The sequence below is a fragment of the Coffea arabica genome, chromosome 5e, assembly GCF_036785885.1.
Source record: "Coffea arabica cultivar ET-39 chromosome 5e, Coffea Arabica ET-39 HiFi, whole genome shotgun sequence".
Lineage (NCBI taxonomy): Eukaryota > Viridiplantae > Streptophyta > Magnoliopsida > Gentianales > Rubiaceae > Coffea > Coffea arabica.
Genome location: NC_092318.1, coordinates 42,566,591 through 42,589,503, shown reverse-complemented (window position 1 = coordinate 42,589,503; position 22,913 = coordinate 42,566,591). Strand labels below are relative to the sequence as shown.

Below are 22,913 nucleotides of genomic sequence, written 5' to 3'. Positions count from 1 at the left end.
CGTATCTATATAAGATTTAATTATTCCATGCAGATTGAACTATGAAAGTCCACTGGAAAATGGCTTTTCAAGCTGGGATAAGCCCTCCAGGAGGTCTGTTAGTAGGACCAAATCCACACACAATAGGAGAAGCTGTCATGGCACAAAAGCATCCAAAATATTACTGGCTTCTGATTCGGGCAAACACAATAGCATTTGTTTCATCTCTGAGCACAATTATTTTGCTCATTCGTGGGTCGAGCATCTCCAGCAAGTACTTGATGCCGCTGTTGGCCTTCGTCATGTGGCTAGCCATTGCAGCCATAGCCATAACTTATGCTATAGCACTTGTTACAGTAGCACCAAAAGGAGCAAGAGGGCGGCAATTGGGTAATACAAGTGATATTCTAGTCATCCTACTCATGGTCTGGAGCGGTTGGATGGTCACAACCCTGTATGAGATAAACGCTCTGTTCAAGAAATGGCTGAAAATTCGTCGGATGGACAGCAGAGGCTACTCGTTTTCTGATTTTGGCAGTCAGGTGCTCTCTCGGCTCAGCTTGCGGGCACCTAGGTCCAGTGGCGGAGTTAAGCAAATCGTTCTTACATTTTGCTGCAAGCAAAATGAATGCTGCTTTTTGCACATCAAAAAGATAAGATAAAGTTGCTTTTGAAGAAGATAAAATTTTTCCCAATTATCACTCTATTTAATTTTTGGGACGTCAAAGGCATCAAGAAGTGCAAGAATCCTTTGTTGGTGACAACCTTAGTTGCGGAGTACAAATTAATTATTCAAAAGCAACTCTGAGTTTACAAATTATTCAAAAGCAACCTGTATTTGCCATACATTGGGCAAATCTGAGTTTACAAATTATTCAAAGAAAAGATATATTAGATACTTTTGAACCCATTTAATATGGAAAGCTGTCCCAGTCTTAACTATATTAATTATTTCGAAGAATAATTCATGGGAGTCAAAAGCAGCAATTTTTTTCTTGAAATTTTTTCAAAGAATTAATTGAGTGTGTATGGATAGGAGATTACTTCAAATATTATTTGAAATAAATACTGTAGTACTGTTTGGAATATGATATACATGAAATAAAAAAGTGATTGAAAATATAAAAAAAGTTGATTAGAAATTGTGTTTGTGATTACGCAATCGAATTAATATGCTTTGCTTATAGGGACCTTATGGATCCTCACACATCTTCTTATTTTACAGGCTAATATATATTTTATAACTCATACTATTTCCATATGATTACTGGCTTGCTATTTTCAGAAATAGATGTTATTTCCTCTTTCTTTTTTGCTTTTTTGATCCTATGGACTGACTTGTTACATTGGAACGAAACCAGGTATTGCAACACAAATAACATCTAAAACAAGAAGAGATTTGAGAGAGGATAACTTTTTTATATACTATCATTGTATAATTTTTTTTTACACTTATATATTTAGATTCCGTTACATATATGAATTCAAATTTGAAATCTAAAATATACATATGGCATATATTTAAAACTGTTAGTATAAAAAATTCACTCCACTATAGTACATAAAAAATTGATCCTTTAAGAGATGCTAGTGGTTCCCCTGAAGTTTGGAACACCTGTTTGGCACGTTGAGACTCATTTTAGCTAGATGATCAGCACAGAAGTTTCTTTTTCTCCATGGGTGTCAAAAATAGATATTTAGTTCTTAAGTCGATCGTCAAAGACTGTGGAATAGTTAATTACCTAGTTGGATAGAGTATTATTTGAAATATTATTTGGAATAATTACTGTAGCACTTTTTATGATGTGATGTATGTGAGATAAAAAGATGATTGAGAATATAAAAATGTGGGTTGGAAAATATGTTTATATGCAAGCGAAATAATATTTGGGATAATTTCACAATCCAAACACTCTCAAGTAATCTTTGGACTATATTACTACATGCCAGTCGTTTTCATCTTAAGAATAGTCCACAGGCTGCTATATTATGTTTCCCTATGACAGAGGATCTTTGTCATAAGAAGTGGTTCGATGTAAACTCGTAACAAAAGAGTAAATTTCATTTACATGTGGGAAGTAAACGGAAATTGTGAATTTTTCATAGTGAATCCGCCCTACTTTTATTTAATTAGTGTAGTTATTTTGTGTTCTTAGTAAACCATAATGATAGAAACCATTGATTATTGTATCATGCAATAGGTATCAGGGGTCTCTATTGTCATATGCAGTACAAAAATGAATGTAGACACTATAAAAATTAGTAATGGCAGAAAAGTGCAATGTAGACACCATAAAAATAAGGATTAATTTTATACACACTGTGAGTATATACACTATCACCATTAAATATACGATATATGTGTAAAAAATTTTCCTGTGTTATCTATTCAACCGTAATAGTGCATGCCCTGACAATGTATATAAAAGTTACTCTAAAAATAAATGTAGATATTAAATAATAGATGTAAATATTAATACAAAAATAGGTAAAAGCACAATAGATTTTCTCTCTCATTAAAATTTGAGTCTAAAAATTTGTTGTAATTTTTAATCTTAATATATTAGTGTCTACATTTACCATATTACTGTTTACATTTATTATATTAGTATTTATACTCTATTGTGCTGCAGTCACCCGTTCCTTGATCCATGCAACAATACTTGTCCATGTCAAATACGTCCAAATGGTTGAAGTTTCAAACACTTAATGGGTATAACTAGGTAATGGCAGAGTGTAAAAATAAAATTTTTACTAGCCGAATTGTTTAAACGAGCTAAAGCACTTTTTCTTTAATCAACATGGTTATTTGATCAGGTCTAACAATTTTTAGTTCACTAAAGTTAAAGTTTATTCAGATTTTACTTATTCTTGTAGTGACGTTATAAATATTTAACAGAATAAATGTAAGAGATTAGTTTAAAGGAAAAAGGGATTTAGTTCTCTAAGGCGCAATGTAGAGTATGAACAAAACTCAAGAAAATTATGGGGTGCAGTAGAGAATTGTAAAATTTCAGGCTGTGCTTGGATTAAGTGTTTCTAAAATATTTTACCACAGGCTTTATTAGCTAAAAATAACTTTATATAGTTTTTTTTTGGAGTGTTTTTTCAGTTTTTTGAGTAGTTCTTAAGCATTGGCACCCTTCCTCTTCCTCGCCATTCCGGCCAACCATTGTCTGCCGCCACTTTCTTTCCTTTCCCCTCCTTGACCCTGCCTAGAGTTCAAACTGGCCACCCTGTTTGCTATTCTTTGCCACTCATTTCTTCTCCCCTCTCCTTGATCCCAACTGGCACTCCCCTTAGTTACCTTTAGGCACTGTCAACGGACCAGGTTTTGATCACGAACCAACTCGAACTCGCTCAATATTTTTGGATACAGATATAGTTATAATTCTATTTACTCGGACTTGATCCAGACCCGTTTATACTAATCTAAAAATGGATTGGTTACGGAATATTGAGTTTTGACCCGGTTCGAACCGAACATGTTTGAATAAGTAATTGTTTTGATCATATGTTTGAGTATTTAATATTTGTTTGGATCTTCTAGGAGTTGTAATTTGTAGGCCTTAGAATAATTATCTAAAGTAATTTGTGATGTTTAATTGGGATTTGTGGTGTGTAATTAATGTTTTTTTTAGAAAGACATTTTCTTCATTTCTTTGCCTAATATTTTTTGTCGGGAATACTTGACTTGTATCTGAACCTGAACAGATCTGGATCCTAGAGAATAAGTTCAAGACCCGTCGAGTACTTGGGTCAAATCTAGTACAAGTATAATTAAGAGGGACTAGGTTCAAAATATTCAATTCCGACCTGGATCTGACCCAATGATAGGCCTAATCACTTTTAACCCTTTTCCCGTTTCCTCCCAGTTTGGATGCGACAAAATATTGATCCTATAATTAAGTAAATAAACGTCTCATCATGACCCTTAGAAGAAAGAAAACTATTTCTATATCTTATGTAACAAATACACCAATCTACACCCCAACATGACCCAATGATTTTTTTTTAATCATTCAATCCCTTCTCATACGCTTCCACCCTTGATTGTGCACATCAACTTCTGAACCTCACAATAGATAGACTCTAAAAGTCCTCTCAAAACCACTAGATTGACCCTAGTAATTACATAGTCATCATGGTTCATTTATTACTTGAAGAGTTGTTCAAATTATGAATTAGCCCTTATGGTTTAGCCAAATTTTATTGACTACCTCTATTATTTTTAAGATCCAAATCCAAATGATGGAAAAAGTGAAATGACAAAAGTGCCTATTGCTTAAGTATAGTTACCTCCCACATGATTGGTCCAAGTCAAGGAAAAAAAAAAAAAAAAAGAGGGCGAGTGGGAGTTAGGAATAGGGCTAATGGTCCCCTATGGGCACCATTAGTAGGTGGAGTTTTTGAAATTTTTGGGTTGAAGGTTTAGTTTGTTGGGTTTTTTTTCTGATTAGTTTACTAGGTTTAAGTGTTTGGTATACTATCTTTTGTTCATATTGCCCTTCATTTTGTTTGATTTTTGACTATCTTACCCTTGTTGGTCTTTAATACCCTCGTACTTGCATTGGAGATTGTTATGTGGGATTCATTTTGTAGTCTTTTTCTCTTGTTGAAATCTAACAATATTGAACATTCAAATTTTCAAGCATCATTTCCAGTACAAATTCATGCGGCGCTAGCGGTAGTTAGCGGTGATGTGCTGTGTATTGCATGTACTTTCAGCATTGGATTGAAGTTAGGTTTAATCAGATAGTTAAAGTGATCAATATATAAACTACTCTGGTTGGACTGTAGTTACATAAATGTCTGTGGAGACAAATATATATGTTCACAGTGAGATCTTCAAGAGATTATCCTAACATTTGGTTTGAAATTGCAATTTACAAAGAGGGTCAGCCATTGGTTAGTTTAATTTTCATTTGTTTTTATGCTTCTTAGTATACTATATTTGTGGAATTTCGTATAGTTTATCATTGATGTAAGAATTATTGGATATCTTTCAATTGGTCTCATGTTCTTAGTTGCATGTGTTCTATTTGTGCAGATATTATCTGTGCTCTATGAATCTTTTAGTATTTCAAGTTTTCCTGAATAATGACCAGTTTCTATAAAGGGGCGATCCTCGGGTACCTGTGGACAAGCAAAGCGGATTAGGATCAAAAAAATAGTGATCCAATATATTAGGGTCGGATCAGCCATTTGCCGTTCGGGACGGGTACCCGACCCATGCCCACCTCCAATATTTATCCAAATACCAACATTACCCTCATTAGTAAGTCTCGTATATTTTCATTGATTTTGTTAGACCTATTATCCATCAATTACTCCTTTTCTTCCTCTTTCTCATTAACATAACATGGTTTTGTCTGCTTCTCTCACTTCCCCTCCAATCCTGTCTTCCAATCTCTCTCCATCTTTCCTATTTTATACTTTCTTTTCATTTTCTTGAAACTTTTGCAGCATGTGGTTCAAGATATTTTGCATAATACTCCTCTATTTCGCTCTTGTTATTTTTCCATCACTATCAGTAAGTTTTTCTTGGCTTTTTTTTTAATTCCATTATTTGTTTTATTAAATAGTCTCTGCTTACAATTTTCTAGAGTGACCATAAATTTTGATTAAATTTGCAATGCAGTTTTGTTGCAATTCTAGAGAGATTCAAGTGTTCATCTTTTGAGTACTTTTTGTTGCAATTATAGCAATATATATATATATATATATATATATATATATTTGCTATTCACTCAAGCAGCACTGTGAAATTATAGGCTCTGTATTGAGTTTTTTCACGTTTTGCATCAATATGAATTTGGGTTCAATTATAAATGATGAGTAAGGGTTCAATTATAAATGATGAGGAAGACTTGTTACTTGCATAGGAGTTGTTTATGAATAGGATATTATAAAAAAAAATATGTCTATGAGCTATTGGAAATCGACTTAAGTACTAGAAAACTTTTACACAAGATCATAATAGTAATTTAGCTTGTAATATTTTAATAGGTATATAAAATTTAAACCATACTTAAATGCATGTTCTTTGTGTCTAATTTATGGCCAGAATATTAGATTAACATTTTTCTGAGTTTCCACAGAATGAAAGGTTATCAACTTGACTTCAGGAATCCTTAATTAGTTAAGAGCGTATTTTGTTTCATGTTCCTATCTCCTACTTAATGCTATAAATAGACTGTAACTATACTATATATCATCTCATGTTCTTGTTAATATATATTTGTTTCTAGATTGTGCAAATGGAAAATAAGGTTGGTAATCAAGTTTGAATATAAAACATTAAACTAAAAGAATTACAATATAAGGAAAAACATGATAAAAAAACTCAAAACCAAATCAATGTGATATGAAAACAATAGATAAATAAATTAAAGAGATTGAAGAAGTAGTCAAGCTTCTCAACTAATTAGAGAGAAGAAAACTAGGCCTAACAAAATCAATGAGAATATATAAGGTTGACTAGTGAGAATAATGTTAGTATTTGAATAAATATTGGTCCGGTCTGCGGCTGAAAAACCACTCGCAAGGTCGTGGGATCGAACCTCACCTAACGCCTGGGTGCGGTTGGGGTGGCGCTGTACTCCAGGCGCAGGGGATTAGTCGGACCGCCTTCGGGTCTTGACCCGGACACCCCTGTGTTGACAAAAAAAAAAAAAAAGAATAAATATTGGTCCGGCAAGAAGATTTTAGCTCTGGGAGTATCGGTAGTATCGCCAACCAACGTCACCTAACAAAAGAAGAAGAAAAGCCGACTGTCTAGAAATTGCTGAGTTATTGCAGCAATAATTGAATGAACACTTATACCTTCATTGAATCAGCCTTTAATGTTCAAAGATGAGAAAGGTGAGCAAATTCATTTCACCAAAAATTAAAGCATCAATAACTTGCACATAATGCAAAAAACATACATCTAGAAATGTTTCTATGGATGGAATCCAATTTGTATTATATATTTTTGCATCAATTATTGTTTCCCAAGGCTTGATGCTCTATGGTTAATTTATTCCTCTTTTGTGACAATTTTTCATGAAAATTCGTTGGTTTGTTGGAGAAGTTCAGAACTTGGTTAATTGAATGACAATGGAAAGAAATAATCGCTAATTGTGACATATCGCAAAATCAATTGAATATCAATGGATTGGGTTAAGGAAAAGAGGAGTGTTATCCATTTGTAACTAACACCTCGATTGGAAATTGACATGAAAAGCCTAAATTCGTTACAGGCTTCTGGTTAGAATCAATTTTGATGTTTACATTGAGGGCCAACAGGCTTTTGAAAGCACTCCAAATCCCTCAAAAAAAAAGGGTAAAAAAAAAAAACCCATGTGGTAAATCTAATACACAGAAAAGCTTCTCGTGGTTTCAAAATATATAACATGACACGCCGTACTTTGAACTAAATTGTAAAGGTGACGGAATCTGTTAAACTTAACGGAAATGGACAAAATGACTAAAATGCCCTGATATAATTAAGCAAAAGACAGCTCAAAAAAATCATTTGTTTTATTCTCTAGATAGAGAGAATTGAGGGTTAAGGGGTAGAATAAGTATATTTGTTAAAAATTAGGTATAAAATTTTTTTTTTTAGGTTCCAATAAGCCATTTCTCGTTAAGTTTAACGGATTCTGTCACCTTTACAATTTAGTTCAAAATACGAGGTGTCATGTTGTATATTTTGAAACCATGAGTGACTTTTCTATATATTAGATTTATCATAGGGGACTTTTTTATATTTTACCCAAAAAAAAAAAAAACACTCCAAAGTCCATCAATCAAAGAATAACTCTTTTGATTTAAATCACAAATCAAGACGAAGGTGGACATGAAGAGAAACGAAAACAAAGACCAAGTTTTGGAACTTTACCTTTCTATGATACTAAGCATATTCTTAAACTTTTTCATGTCCAAGGATAAGGAAACCATATTTGTGGAAGCCAAGCCAAGACCTTGGAAAAGACATGGAGGCCACAAAACCCTTTACATTCCTACTACCCGACTCCAACACCATATTTACCACCCCCACCCCCCTACCCACAAAATTTTTGAACAAAATTTCATCAAAATTAATTTTGGACACACCATTCCCATGAGGATGCCATTACATGGAAGAATCTGCATTAGTTTTAACGGTGATTTGACAATCTTGGCACTTTCGCTAGTAAGGTGAAGTGTGACGCCCCGAAAGAATGAGTGTGAAAACTAAAAAATTTTATATATTTTCTAGACATTATTTTGTTTTCTTGTCTATAATTTTATACCTTTCTTCAATATATTAATTTCCTATACATTTTTATAAGGGAATATAGTTTTCAAATCATTTCCTTGATACAAGTTAGTCCACGTTAAGTTTGAAGTGTATTATGGACGTGGGACCCGCTAGTGCGGTAAATGCGATATATTTTTGACAACTTGTTGGAGTTTTGTATTAAGTAATATTATTTTACAAGGTGTTAGGAAATAATTAGAGGTTACTTGGAGGGATTAACCATTGGAAGACAACAAAATGAGGATTAACCCTTGGATGCCATTTGTCCTTGAAACATTGGACCTTGACTTTGACTTGGACTTGTCTTAACCTTTACTAAACCAAATTTTGACCCAATTTCTTTCCATTTTCATTGTCCTGGCCGAAATTTATGGAGAGGAAAGAACAAGAGAGAGTTTCTTCAACTTCAACTTCAATTCTTGCTCAAATCTTGAGTTTCAACCGTTGAATTATCAAATTACTCCATCAAAGTTGTTTATTAAGGAGGATTAAAGCTTCTAGTGGAGGGATTTGTGAAAGGAAAATCCTAAGTTATCATCTTTCTTGAGGTGTTTAGGTACTTTGTTTACAAACTTTCTCTTTGTTCTTGCTAATGTCAAATTAGTGGCTTAGTGGCTAAATATGTTGATTTGTGGTAGATTTTATGGTTGAAAGTGGAGTTTTGATGAATTTTTGATTGATTAGTGATTTTTCTGTTTTTATATCATAATTATTGTTTAGTCATGGATTGATGGCCTGTTATAGTGTAAAATGGAGATTGGTATATGTTGGATATGATTAGTTGCAGAAAATTTCAGAGTTTATGCGGAATTTTCAGTTTAGGGTTTCATCCTACCCTGTTCTGTCCGAACCTGTTAGGCCATGATTGAGGCAGAATCAGCCTTTGCCCAAAACATGAAAGTTGTTGGTAATTGAGTTAGCTAGCTATCTGTAAAATTTCAACTCAATCGGAGCACTGTAGCATATGAAATGACAGAAATACCCTTGACTGCCCATGAGCCCTGTTTCGCGCCCAGATTTCTGTTTTCGTGGAGTTTTCCATTTTTTTGACTCTGAAAATGCATGATTTGGCTTTGGAGGTCTTCATAAGAAATGTAGGGTTATGTCTTGGTTTCGAAACGCCATAAGATTCGTTTCAATCCGATAAGTATAGCTTCAGTTATGGATATTGTGTCGAAAGGTGTATTTGATAGTCTATGATGTGTATGTGGTTGATTTGAGATGAATTGGTGTTGCTTGTAGGATGGAAAAGTAAGGAAATTAAGGGTATATGCTGTCCGATCTTTGAAAGCATTTGATTGCTTTGAGTTTGAGTTGAAGGGTTTGGACTTGAGCAAGGCAACGATATATGATGGATGGTTCCTGAGCCGTGGTTGGTGAGTGATCCCTCAACTACTTCCAAAGTTACTTTTGAACTAATTCTTGCTAATTCTTGCACTGGTTCCTCAATTGCTTGCATTGGTTGTTTGATTGCATATCATTTGTGTATGTGTGTGTGCTATGACATAATTTGGCTCCAATGAGTTTTTGAAAAAATCTTGTGTTTAGAACCAACGTCTCCACTACGGTTTACACATTCTTTGGAGCACGATGGCTCCTTATTTCTGTTTATCTGTTACCTGATCTAAATGAGCGTTGGATATTTAAGTACAAGAACTTCACCGGCTCACACGAGCAATAAATGTACATTTGATTACTGCATCATGACATCATCTAAATGCTTTATTGTGAAATATACTTAATTATTGATTTTACTGGACACTCGCTGAGTTTCTAGCTCACCTCCAAATGTTTTCTTCTCTCCATAGGGATCGAGGCAAAGGAAGCACGTGTAATAAGTTAACGTATCTGGAAGATTATTTCATGTATATTTCGCTTTTGATTCACTTGTGGTTTATATATTCGTGGAACTTGGGGAAAAATATTATTTTGTTTATTATTGAGATTGTACCATAGGTTATTGGATGTGATGATTCACCTTGTGTAATTGTGGGCCTGTATAAATATTTGGAATTGAATTGGTTGTATATATACGTTCCACGTTTAGAATTAGTTTTCGCTTCGCTTATGATATGTAATTTTTGGAGAATTTGATGTATTATTTGAGTTGTGCCTTATATTTTATTGAGGAATGTAGTGAGTGAGTAAGTCCCGACGAGAGCTGGGCAGGCGGTCCGCCGAACCCTTTGGTTTGCCTTAGGGGGAGGTGGGGCTGTCACATGAAGCCTATATAAATGCCAAATCTTGGGGTGCAATAGAGCACACCAAATTGAACTGCGAAGTGTGAACCTTGTTAGCAATATGGGTTCTTCTTCGAAAAAATGTGTCTTTGTGTTTCTTCTTCTCTTGAGCATTGTGTTAGAGTTGAGTGTAACAACTCTTGGTGATGGCAAGCTTAACAAAGAATTGAAGGAAGATGGTTGTGGAATTGGTAGGAGGGGTTGTAGTGGTAGGGGAAGGGAAGGACGAGGGTTATTTGGAGTCGGAGGAGTTGGTGGTGGCAGTGGGTTTGGAGCTGGAGGCGGTGTCGGCGCAGGTGCAAGTGGCGGAGTTGGTGGAGGAGAAGGTTTTGGAGCAGGTGGTGGCGTTGGATGTGGTGGTGGTGGAGGTGGAGGTGGAGGTGGAGGAGGAGGCCTCGGAGGAGGTTTTGGACAAGGTGGTGGATTTGGTGGTGGAGTTGGAGCAGGTGGAGGCGTTGGAGGCGGTGGAGGATTCGGAGGAGGTGGTGGTGGTGGACTTTAATTATGTCCATGCAAGACTAGTTCAACTGTTGTACTTTGTTTTCTTGAATCCCATGTCTAAATATTACCTCCCTGGCCTATAAATGGTGGGGCGGAGCTCGTTAATTTTCATAAATAATATGGAAATCTTGGGGGAAAAAAGTACGTATGTCCTATTAAATAAATAACTAATGCACGATTTTCATGCCCTATTAATTAAACACTTCCAGATTTCCTTGTTCCCTTTTTGTGCAAGATCATCCGTCATTTTATGCACTCGTGTGACGAGACCTATGAAACCCGATGCTCAGCTCACTGATTTCCGTGAATCTAATTTGACAAATATTGTGTAAATTTGGTATCTAGCATATTTTACTTCCAAAAGGAAACTTTTTATTATGTGTAAATTTTGCTGAAGAACCAAAATGATACGAATTTACTGAAACATTTGGACCTCGTTTGGCTCTTCAAAATTATACCAAAACAGGCTTATTAATTGATTCCAATCTTTTGGTTAACTGATTTCATTCTGATTTTGTCTCTGCCGTCTGCTGTTTCCTTCGGTTTTGATGAGAATCTGGGAGCTTCTGTCCAAGTGCTAAATTTCCTTCTAGACAGTGGCCTTCGTTTTACAAAAGAAGAAAAGGTAGAATAGGTTTAGTACATAAAAGTACGTATTGATCTAACTTTTATAATCTAAACAAAATTGCCTTTACAATACGCAAACTTTCCCTAGACTCTTTTTTTTTTTTTTTGGTCAAACCACCCGGTATCCGGAGCCACTGCTCCAACTAATCCGAATTCGGCCCGGATTGCGCCCGCAGAGTCTGACTCTTGCTCAGGAGTAAGGCCTGGCCCGAACTGTTGAACTTGGCGCTCACAACGAGAGTCGAACCGAGGACCTCGTGTAGCATTCACTAGTCTCTCTTTTGCCTCACACTCTTTGCAACTAAATACAATAACAAAAATTTGAAAACAAGAAACAAGCAGGAAATAAACTACCAAATAACCGCTTAATTTCCTAAATAGTTAAATTACCAGAAATTAGATTAGAATAAAAACTTCAAAATCAGAATAGAAAATATTAACTTTCAGAAATTTGGTCTAATTATGTCGATAGTTATTCTACATCATTTTAATCCAAATCCAGGGGCCATTTTTGCCGTAGCAATACTACAAACAATCTCACAATTCTTGTCATAGCTTAAATCCAATTATCTTTCCCCTCAAATCTTGTTGCACCCTAAAGGCATTTAAGCTACCAGAATCGTCCTAATATTTACCTTCATCAGTGAAGTTCTTATGGGTTCTACCTTCATGGCTAAATATAGATACCAACGGCGGACATTGGAACATAAAACAGACTATTTCAGAACATGGTTGGAAGATAATGGTAGGAAAAATTAAGTCAAAAAAGGAGACGTAATCTCACAGTCAAGGAAATCAAACTGACTTGCCCGAGTAATACCAAACCTTTATTTCTCTTTTCTCATGCAAAAAAAAAAACCATGAGTCTTGAGCTTGAAAAAGAATACTTTCAAAAACCATATACTTCAAAGTAAATACAGATGCACTCATATAAAAACTAACTGGGTGATGCGTCTTAGGCTTTTTCTTTTTCTTTTGTGAAAAGGTAATAATGCATCTTAGTTATTCCTAAATTGGTATAAACTAATTAGCATTATTTGTTAGTATTATTTTCAATTAAAAAGCGCAAATGCACCAGGATAAGGCGTCAACGGTTGACCACCCTGACTGTATACAACCATGTGAACAGTTGATCCGCCGCTTTTTTTCCCATAACGCCGATCAGATCGCCAGTATGGAGATTTTCCGTGGTCGTTGACATTGAAATTTGATCTTGTCAAACGTACATTAATGGATATTTATGTCAAAGAAATTTAAACTTGACCAATGAGTTAAAGTCCGATTATTCAACAGTATTTGACAATGGCTAAATTTTTTTTTATTGACAGTATAATGGCTACATTTTTTTTTATTGACGGTAGTCCTTCCATCCTAATAATTGGCCTGGTATTGTTTTAAGGATTAATCTTTCCTACACTGACAGTGTATATACTGTCAGCGTTAGATGAATGACAATTATGCAAATTTAAATTTGAAATTCAACTTTTTGGACGCATATCATGGAATCTAATGGTGATAGTGTATACACTGTCAGTGTATATAAAATTTACTCTTGTTTTAATATTTGACCTCAACAATTGTTAGTGCCAAATGTAAATTGCACAAGGCAATAGAGATTATAAAATAGTAATATTAAAATAATAAATGCAGATATTAAAATTGTAAAAAAAAAAATCTATCTCTGCACATAGTTTTTAGAAAATCTATCTCTACACATAGTTTTTAGAAAATCTATTTCTACACATAGTTTTTAGAGGTTTGAACATTTTTTGCAACTTTAAGTATTCCTCTTTGACCCTCAAAACAAGGGTAAAAAGATACTAACCTCTCCAAAAAGAAAAAAAAAAACACACACACACACACAGAAACACGCGCGCTTACACTTGAAGCCTAATAAAACTTACTAATAGCAGCAAATAACCAATACTTTCCAACAAAACACGCTCTATTGATGAACTTAACATAACTTCAAATGACTACCATAGATTATTATTATTTTTCTTTTCCTGTGTACCCTTTCCTCTAGTAAATGTATTTTAAGTTATCCATTTATTGAACTACTACATAATCAAATTTTCTTCAAATTCCAATTTTACCATTCAATATCAAAATACTGGAATTTTTATCATTAATTGCCCTCAGCAATTGCTCTCACAATTATTAAGCCCATCATCCGAGATATACCCAGTTTCACTTAATAGGATACAAACCACTGGCGGATTTAAGGTGGGGGCACGGGCCCCCACTGCTCCTCCTTAAATTCCTACAATATGCATAAAATTTTGATATTATCTTAAATGTGCCTCTAAAGTTTTTTTATGAAATAAATGAAAGAATTACATGATCTTTTAAATTGGTTCATGAACTAATATTCTAAAAGAATATGTGGATCACAAAATTTCATTTGAAATAAGTTCAAAATTTTTTTTTCATTTTAACTTATTGGTGAATATTTTTACTTAAAAAACTAACAAAAGAGTAGGAAAAAAATTTTAGTGTTACTTTTGCCCAAACTTTTTCTGGCTCCACCACTGATACAAACTAATAATAATAATACACTTGCAAAAAAAAATAGAAAGGTTTGAAGGGGAAGGCCATTTACTTCAAGAACGTGGATATAAGAAGAAATTTATGGCCGATTGTGACCATAGTTTCCATATGCATTAATCATAGCGTGTCAATTTGGAGTACAATAACTTAGGGGGCATTTGATAAAAGGGTATCAGAATGAAGTAATGGAATAAACTACATAATTGGTGTTTGGTTCACTGGTATGAGAATTGAAATTTTGGAATGATTTCTAAAAATTTGGCATCCCTTCATTCCTTAGTAAAATGGTGGGTTTTGTCCAAAACCCAAGTGTGATTCCAAAATCTTATAATTACATAATATTTAGTATAATTAATATTTATATATATTATATATTATATATTTATATTATAACATATACATATATTATAATATATTATAATTATAAAATTTTATTATAATTATATATTTTATTATAATATTAGTATATTATATAAATATATATTATAATTATTTAGTTAAATATAATTATATTTATATAATATATATTATAAATTTATTAATATTATACCATAATATATTTATAATATATATGTTTATTTATAAATGTATATTATATGTGCATATAATTATAATAAATACATGTATATAATATTAATAAATTATATAATTATATTTATATTTATTATTTTAAATATAATAATATATAATAATAACTATATCTAATTAATATGCATTATATTTATTTAAAATATTAGTACAATTAATATTTATATATTATATAATTATAATTATATATTTATATTATAACATTTGTATAATTATAATTAATTATATATAATATTTAATTTAATTAGTTACAAACTTATAATAATGATATTATTATATTATATAATTATATATTATAATTATTTAGTTAAATACAATTATATTTATATAATATACATATTATAAATTTATTAATATTATATAATAATATATTTATAATATATATGTATATTTATAAATGTATATTATATGTGCATATAATTATAATATATACATGTATGCAATATTAATAAGTTATATAATAATAATTATTATTATTATTATTTTAAATATAATAATATATAATAATAACTATATTTAATATGTATATATATTATATTTATAATTAATATTTGTATAATTAATATTTGTATATATTATATAATTATAATTATATATTTATATTATAACATTTGTATATTTATATTTAATTATATATATAACATTTAATTTAATTAGTTACAAACTTATAATAATAATAATATTATTAGTTATATGTATTTTATAATGTATATTAATTTATGTAATATAATTAATATTATCAATTATACTAATAATTATACATGTTTACTAATAGAAATTATTAATCAGTTAGACTAAATTTACTAATACATTTATACTAATATATTTAATTAGTGAAAATTTCTTATATCCCATTTACAAAGAGCCAATAACTATCATTTACGATTTAGTTTATGATATATTTATTATATTCCATTCTAAAAGAGTCGACGAACCAAACATCAACTATAGTAATGATATACATTTCTGGTATTTGAACCAAACAAATGTATTGAAATGAATGATCTCATTCCAAACCCAAGATATTCGATTCCGAATCCGATTCCGATTCCGATTTGCGAACCAAACGCCACCTTAGTAAATCCTTGTCGGTGGAATTGAAAACAAGCACAAGCGACCTATGGGATTTGACTTTGAATATATCTTCATTTAATGTTCCCGCCTCAATTTCTCTTATCTCCCCAACAACTCGAACGCGTCGTACAAGCCATGCAACAGAGCATGCATTAATTACGTAGTGAGAGTTGAAAACCCTATTGCCAACTTACTACTTTTGGTAGTATCTTTAAGGAATTAAGCCTCTATATATACCCATGTCTAAAGGCCAGTAGAGCAAAGCAAGTTTGAATTCTTGTAAGCATTATGGGTTCTTCTCAAAAATGGTTTTGCGTGCTTCTTCTTATCTTGAGTGTGGTGTTAGAATTGAGTGTAGTTGCTTTTGGAGATAGCAAGATAGAAAAAGAGAGGTGGGGAGGTAATGATTGTGGATTTGGAAGGAGAGGTTGTTTTGGTGGTGGACGTGGTGGATTTGGAAGACCAGGAGGAAGAGGTCCTGGATTTGGAGGTGGACGTGGACGTGGTGGAGGTTTTGGTGGAGGTGCTGGAGGAGGTCTTGGTGGTGGAGGTGGAGTAGGTGGAGGTGGCGGTTTTGGCGGTGGAGTTGGGGGTGGTGCAGGTAAAGGTGGAGGGTTTGGAGCAGGAGGTGGTGTTGGAGGAGGTGCGGGAGGCGGTGTAGGTGGAGGAGGAGGGTTTGGAGGAGGTGGAGGTGGTGGTGTTGGAGGAGGGTCAGGTCATGGTGGTGGATTTGGAGCTGGAGGTGGTGTAGGTGGTGGTGGAGGACTTGGTGGTGGTGCTGGTGGAGGAGGAGGAGGAGGTAGTGGTGGAGGCGGTGGCCTTGGAGGTGGTTCAGGTCATGGAGGTGGGTTTGGAGCTGGTGGAGGTGTAGGTGGTGGTGCTGGAGGAATTGGTGGAGGTGCTGGAGGAGGAGGTGGTGGCGGTGGAGGAGGAGGAGGTGGCATTGGTGGTGGCTCTGGGCATGGAGGAGGGTTTGGAGCAGGAGGTGGAGTAGGGGGTGGCATTGGAGGAGGAGCAGGTGGAGGGGGTGGCGGCGGAGGAGGTGGAGGTGGAGGTGGTGGCGGCATTGGAGGTGGTTCTGGCCACGGTGGTGGATTCGGTGCAGGAGGAGGTGTAGGGGGTGGGGCAGGTGGAGGAGTTGGAGGTGGTGGAGGATTTGGAGGTGGTGGTGGTGGAGGAGTAGGGGGAGGATCAGGCCATGGTGGTGGTTTTGGAGCTGGTGGAGGTGTAGGAGGTGGAGCTGGAGGCGGTGCAGGTGGTGGTTTAGGAGGTGGCCATGGAGGTGGAATTGGTGTTGGGGTTGGAGTAGGCATTGGCGTAGGGGCTGGTGCTGGTGCTGGCAAGGGCGTTGGTGTTGGTAGTGGTTCCGGCAGCGGTGGAGAAGGTGGTGGACAGTAGAGATGCTGCTGCTTATAAACCCCTCCATGCAGATTCAAAGTTTCAACCCACATTTTGCTGTCAAAACTTAAATGAGTGCTACTTTTTTGTCCTTTTTTCTTTTCTTTGTTTTCTGCTTAAGCTGCAAAAAGTATACCAGTAAAATGAATATGTTCTCGTGATTAATTGTAATATCATTACTACAACTAAAGCAATGCAATGCCATTTTCTTCCGTATCTATATAAGATTTAATTATTCCATGCAGATTGAACTATGAAAGTCCACTGGAAAATGGCTTTTCAAGCTGGGATAAGCCCTCCAGGAGGTCTGTTAGTAGGACCAAATCCACACACAATAGGAGAAGCTGTCATGGCACAAAAGCATCCAAAATATTACTGGCTTCTGATTCGGGCAAACACAATAGCATTTGTTTCATCTCTGAGCACAATTATTTTGCTCATTCGTGGGTCGAGCATCTCCAGCAAGTACTTGATGCCGCTGTTGGCCTTCGTCATGTGGCTAGCCATTGCAGCCATAGCCATAACTTATGCTATAGCACTTGTTACAGTAGCACCAAAAGGAGCAAGAGGGCGGCAATTGGGTAATACAAGTGATATTCTAGTCATCCTACTCATGGTCTGGAGCGGTTGGATGGTCACAACCCTGTATGAGATAAACGCTCTGTTCAAGAAATGGCTGAAAATTCGTCGGATGGACAGCAGAGGCTACTCGTTTTCTGATTTTGGCAGTCAGGTGCTCTCTCGGCTCAGCTTGCGGGCACCTAGGTCCAGTGGCGGAGTTAAGCAAATCGTTCTTACATTTTGCTGCAAGCAAAATGAATGCTGCTTTTTGCACATCAAAAAGATAAGATAAAGTTGCTTTTGAAGAAGATAAAATTTTTCCCAATTATCACTCTATTTAATTTTTGGGACGTCAAAGGCATCAAGAAGTGCAAGAATCCTTTGTTGGTGACAACCTTAGTTGCGGAGTACAAATTAATTATTCAAAAGCAACTCTGAGTTTACAAATTATTCAAAAGCAACCTGTATTTGCCATACATTGGGCAAATCTGAGTTTACAAATTATTCAAAGAAAAGATATATTAGATACTTTTGAACCCATTTAATATGGAAAGCTGTCCCAGTCTTAACTATATTAATTATTTCGAAGAATAATTCATGGGAGTCAAAAGCAGCAATTTTTTTCTTGAAATTTTTTCAAAGAATTAATTGAGTGTGTATGGATAGGAGATTACTTCAAATATTATTTGAAATAAATACTGTAGTACTGTTTGGAATATGATATACATGAAATAAAAAAGTGATTGAAAATATAAAAAAAGTTGATTAGAAATTGTGTTTGTGATTACGCAATCGAATTAATATGCTTTGCTTATAGGGACCTTATGGATCCTCACACATCTTCTTATTTTACAGGCTAATATATATTTTATAACTCATACTATTTCCATATGATTACTGGCTTGCTATTTTCAGAAATAGATGTTATTTCCTCTTTCTTTTTTGCTTTTTTGATCCTATGGACTGACTTGTTACATTGGAACGAAACCAGGTATTGCAACACAAATAACATCTAAAACAAGAAGAGATTTGAGAGAGGATAACTTTTTTATATACTATCATTGTATAATTTTTTTTTACACTTATATATTTAGATTCCGTTACATATATGAATTCAAATTTGAAATCTAAAATATACATATGGCATATATTTAAAACTGTTAGTATAAAAAATTCACTCCACTATAGTACATAAAAAATTGATCCTTTAAGAGATGCTAGTGGTTCCCCTGAAGTTTGGAACACCTGTTTGGCACGTTGAGACTCATTTTAGCTAGATGATCAGCACAGAAGTTTCTTTTTCTCCATGGGTGTCAAAAATAGATATTTAGTTCTTAAGTCGATCGTCAAAGACTGTGGAATAGTTAATTACCTAGTTGGATAGAGTATTATTTGAAATATTATTTGGAATAATTACTGTAGCACTTTTTATGATGTGATGTATGTGAGATAAAAAGATGATTGAGAATATAAAAATGTGGGTTGGAAAATATGTTTATATGCAAGCGAAATAATATTTGGGATAATTTCACAATCCAAACACTCTCAAGTAATCTTTGGACTATATTACTACATGCCAGTCGTTTTCATCTTAAGAATAGTCCACAGGCTGCTATATTATGTTTCCCTATGACAGAGGATCTTTGTCATAAGAAGTGGTTCGATGTAAACTCGTAACAAAAGAGTAAATTTCATTTACATGTGGGAAGTAAACGGAAATTGTGAATTTTTCATAGTGAATCCGCCCTACTTTTATTTAATTAGTGTAGTTATTTTGTGTTCTTAGTAAACCATAATGATAGAAACCATTGATTATTGTATCATGCAATAGGTATCAGGGGTCTCTATTGTCATATGCAGTACAAAAATGAATGTAGACACTATAAAAATTAGTAATGGCAGAAAAGTGCAATGTAGACACCATAAAAATAAGGATTAATTTTATACACACTGTGAGTATATACACTATCACCATTAAATATACGATATATGTGTAAAAAATTTTCCTGTGTTATCTATTCAACCGTAATAGTGCATGCCCTGACAATGTATATAAAAGTTACTCTAAAAATAAATGTAGATATTAAATAATAGATGTAAATATTAATACAAAAATAGGTAAAAGCACAATAGATTTTCTCTCTCATTAAAATTTGAGTCTAAAAATTTGTTGTAATTTTTAATCTTAATATATTAGTGTCTACATTTACCATATTACTGTTTACATTTATTATATTAGTATTTATACTCTATTGTGCTGCAGTCACCCGTTCCTTGATCCATGCAACAATACTTGTCCATGTCAAATACGTCCAAATGGTTGAAGTTTCAAACACTTAATGGGTATAACTAGGTAATGGCAGAGTGTAAAAATAAAATTTTTACTAGCCGAATTGTTTAAACGAGCTAAAGCACTTTTTCTTTAATCAACATGGTTATTTGATCAGGTCTAACAATTTTTAGTTCACTAAAGTTAAAGTTTATTCAGATTTTACTTATTCTTGTAGTGACGTTATAAATATTTAACAGAATAAATGTAAGAGATTAGTTTAAAGGAAAAAGGGATTTAGTTCTCTAAGGCGCAATGTAGAGTATGAACAAAACTCAAGAAAATTATGGGGTGCAGTAGAGAATTGTAAAATTTCAGGCTGTGCTTGGATTAAGTGTTTCTAAAATATTTTACCACAGGCTTTATTAGCTAAAAATAACTTTATATAGTTTTTTTTTGGAGTGTTTTTTCAGTTTTTTGAGTAGTTCTTAAGCATTGGCACCCTTCCTCTTCCTCGCCATTCCGGCCAACCATTGTCTGCCGCCACTTTCTTTCCTTTCCCCTCCTTGACCCTGCCTAGAGTTCAAACTGGCCACCCTGTTTGCTATTCTTTGCCACTCATTTCTTCTCCCCTCTCCTTGATCCCAACTGGCACTCCCCTTAGTTACCTTTAGGCACTGTCAACGGACCAGGTTTTGATCACGAACCAACTCGAACTCGCTCAATATTTTTGGATACAGATATAGTTATAATTCTATTTACTCGGACTTGATCCAGACCCGTTTATACTAATCTAAAAATGGATTGGTTACGGAATATTGAGTTTTGACCCGGTTCGAACCGAACATGTTTGAATAAGTAATTGTTTTGATCATATGTTTGAGTATTTAATATTTGTTTGGATCTTCTAGGAGTTGTAATTTGTAGGCCTTAGAATAATTATCTAAAGTAATTTGTGATGTTTAATTGGGATTTGTGGTGTGTAATTAATGTTTTTTTTAGAAAGACATTTTCTTCATTTCTTTGCCTAATATTTTTTGTCGGGAATACTTGACTTGTATCTGAACCTGAACAGATCTGGATCCTAGAGAATAAGTTCAAGACCCGTCGAGTACTTGGGTCAAATCTAGTACAAGTATAATTAAGAGGGACTAGGTTCAAAATATTCAATTCCGACCTGGATCTGACCCAATGATAGGCCTAATCACTTTTAACCCTTTTCCCGTTTCCTCCCAGTTTGGATGCGACAAAATATTGATCCTATAATTAAGTAAATAAACGTCTCATCATGACCCTTAGAAGAAAGAAAACTATTTCTATATCTTATGTAACAAATACACCAATCTACACCCCAACATGACCCAATGATTTTTTTTTAATCATTCAATCCCTTCTCATACGCTTCCACCCTTGATTGTGCACATCAACTTCTGAACCTCACAATAGATAGACTCTAAAAGTCCTCTCAAAACCACTAGATTGACCCTAGTAATTACATAGTCATCATGGTTCATTTATTACTTGAAGAGTTGTTCAAATTATGAATTAGCCCTTATGGTTTAGCCAAATTTTATTGACTACCTCTATTATTTTTAAGATCCAAATCCAAATGATGGAAAAAGTGAAATGACAAAAGTGCCTATTGCTTAAGTATAGTTACCTCCCACATGATTGGTCCAAGTCAAGGAAAAAAAAAAAAAAAAAGAGGGCGAGTGGGAGTTAGGAATAGGGCTAATGGTCCCCTATGGGCACCATTAGTAGGTGGAGTTTTTGAAATTTTTGGGTTGAAGGTTTAGTTTGTTGGGTTTTTTTTCTGATTAGTTTACTAGGTTTAAGTGTTTGGTATACTATCTTTTGTTCATATTGCCCTTCATTTTGTTTGATTTTTGACTATCTTACCCTTGTTGGTCTTTAATACCCTCGTACTTGCATTGGAGATTGTTATGTGGGATTCATTTTGTAGTCTTTTTCTCTTGTTGAAATCTAACAATATTGAACATTCAAATTTTCAAGCATCATTTCCAGTACAAATTCATGCGGCGCTAGCGGTAGTTAGCGGTGATGTGCTGTGTATTGCATGTACTTTCAGCATTGGATTGAAGTTAGGTTTAATCAGATAGTTAAAGTGATCAATATATAAACTACTCTGGTTGGACTGTAGTTACATAAATGTCTGTGGAGACAAATATATATGTTCACAGTGAGATCTTCAAGAGATTATCCTAACATTTGGTTTGAAATTGCAATTTACAAAGAGGGTCAGCCATTGGTTAGTTTAATTTTCATTTGTTTTTATGCTTCTTAGTATACTATATTTGTGGAATTTCGTATAGTTTATCATTGATGTAAGAATTATTGGATATCTTTCAATTGGTCTCATGTTCTTAGTTGCATGTGTTCTATTTGTGCAGATATTATCTGTGCTCTATGAATCTTTTAGTATTTCAAGTTTTCCTGAATAATGACCAGTTTCTATAAAGGGGCGATCCTCGGGTACCTGTGGACAAGCAAAGCGGATTAGGATCAAAAAAATAGTGATCCAATATATTAGGGTCGGATCAGCCATTTGCCGTTCGGGACGGGTACCCGACCCATGCCCACCTCCAATATTTATCCAAATACCAACATTACCCTCATTAGTAAGTCTCGTATATTTTCATTGATTTTGTTAGACCTATTATCCATCAATTACTCCTTTTCTTCCTCTTTCTCATTAACATAACATGGTTTTGTCTGCTTCTCTCACTTCCCCTCCAATCCTGTCTTCCAATCTCTCTCCATCTTTCCTATTTTATACTTTCTTTTCATTTTCTTGAAACTTTTGCAGCATGTGGTTCAA

The 22,913-nt window shown here is 34.2% G+C and overlaps 1 protein-coding gene across 1 annotated transcript; it reads left to right on the top strand.

Moving 5' to 3' along the window:
* The first annotated feature begins 10,546 nt into the window (after positions 1 to 10,546).
* Positions 10,547 to 17,456, top strand: LOC140006289 (uncharacterized). The gene is made up of 3 exons (XM_072048124.1): positions 10,547 to 10,994; positions 16,358 to 16,627; positions 16,757 to 17,456. The coding sequence occupies exons 1-3, from the start codon at positions 10,568 to 10,570 to the stop codon at positions 17,242 to 17,244; spliced, it is 1,185 nt and encodes a 394-aa protein (XP_071904225.1). The 5' UTR covers positions 10,547 to 10,567; the 3' UTR covers positions 17,245 to 17,456.
* The last annotated feature ends 5,457 nt before the right edge of the window (positions 17,457 to 22,913 follow it).

Coding starts and splice junctions, on each gene's coding strand:
- LOC140006289 (XM_072048124.1), top strand. CDS start 10,568: ATGGGTTCTTCTTCGAAAAAATGTGTCTTTGTGTTTCTTCTTCTCTTG. Junction 10,995..16,357: donor AGGATTCGGAGGAGGTGGTG/GTGGTGGACTTT, acceptor GACGTGGTGGAG/GTTTTGGTGGAGGTGCTGGA. Junction 16,628..16,756: donor AGGACTTGGTGGTGGTGCTG/GTGGAGGAGGAG, acceptor GTGCTGGAGGAG/GAGGTGGTGGCGGTGGAGGA.